Raw genomic sequence first — 770 nt, 5'->3', positions numbered from 1 at the left:
ACGACGGTTGTGTGACATTATAATGTATTATAGGTTGCTATAACCTAGGTCTCCCACACTGCATTGCAAAGCCTTGCTACATGGCTAGTCCCGATGAAAACACCAGATTACGGCTCTGAAAACAACAACCACACAGACACACGCTACCTCTGTAAACCAAATTAACCAAAATCTGTCAAAGATGCAGCAATAACAAGACTTCTTTAGCAAGCATCATTTCGGGTAGGGTTAGGACAGATTCAGAGCAAATACAGACACAGACAGAAAGGTTGATGCTCTATTAATTTGTTGTCAAGCCATGCAGGAAAGGACGGCTGAAAGCCCGAAGATGCAGTAATGATTGTTTAAGAGCTATTTGAAAAAGTGACAAAACTGGCCTAAACCTCTTTAAGCCCCCTGAATGAAAAGATTTAAACAGGCTATTGTTAGACCCCATGGTACCTTTTTTCTCTTGGCTTTGTTCTGCATTTTCCTCCGCTGCAGTTTCCATGGCTGGCTTCATACCATCCACCAAAAATGCCGCCCCCCCTCCCCCCCCAGCAAGCACTTTTTCTCTTCGCCTCCTTTCTCACTCCCTTCCGTCTCCTATTTACAGCGGCGGTGATTGAGCGGCTCTGTTCTCCCCTACAGTAGATTACAGTCTTTTCCAAAATGCCAGAAAAGTCTTGTCAGCTTCAATTTCGCTCCGCTGACTGGTCCACGAGAAGCTGTGCCAGCTCGCTCAGCTATACGTCACCACGGTCCCCAGCTATAAAATAGCCCTCCTGAGG

At 46.1% G+C, this 770-nt stretch overlaps 1 protein-coding gene across 7 annotated transcripts in view; it reads right to left on the bottom strand.

Moving 5' to 3' along the window:
- Positions 1–770, bottom strand: part of GPM6B (glycoprotein M6B) — a 45,088-nt gene that overhangs the window by 32,119 nt on the left and 12,199 nt on the right. The window contains exon 1 of one of the 7 annotated variants that reach the window (XM_008629278.2): positions 442–720. The exons of 3 other annotated variants lie outside the window; for them this stretch is intronic. In XM_008629278.2, coding sequence (XP_008627500.1) covers positions 442–502 — 61 coding nt within the window. In that variant the 5' untranslated portion in view covers positions 503–720. Of the gene's footprint in view, positions 1–441; positions 721–770 lie in introns of those variants that run through there. 3 more of the 7 variants (XM_008629277.2, XM_008629279.2, XM_017728495.1) reach the window with 3 other exon arrangements.

Source organism: Corvus brachyrhynchos, unplaced genomic scaffold (assembly GCF_000691975.1).
Source record: "Corvus brachyrhynchos isolate BGI_N302 unplaced genomic scaffold, ASM69197v1 scaffold11, whole genome shotgun sequence".
Classification (NCBI taxonomy): domain Eukaryota; kingdom Metazoa; phylum Chordata; class Aves; order Passeriformes; family Corvidae; genus Corvus; species Corvus brachyrhynchos.
This window is presented reverse-complemented; position numbering and strand designations above follow the sequence as displayed.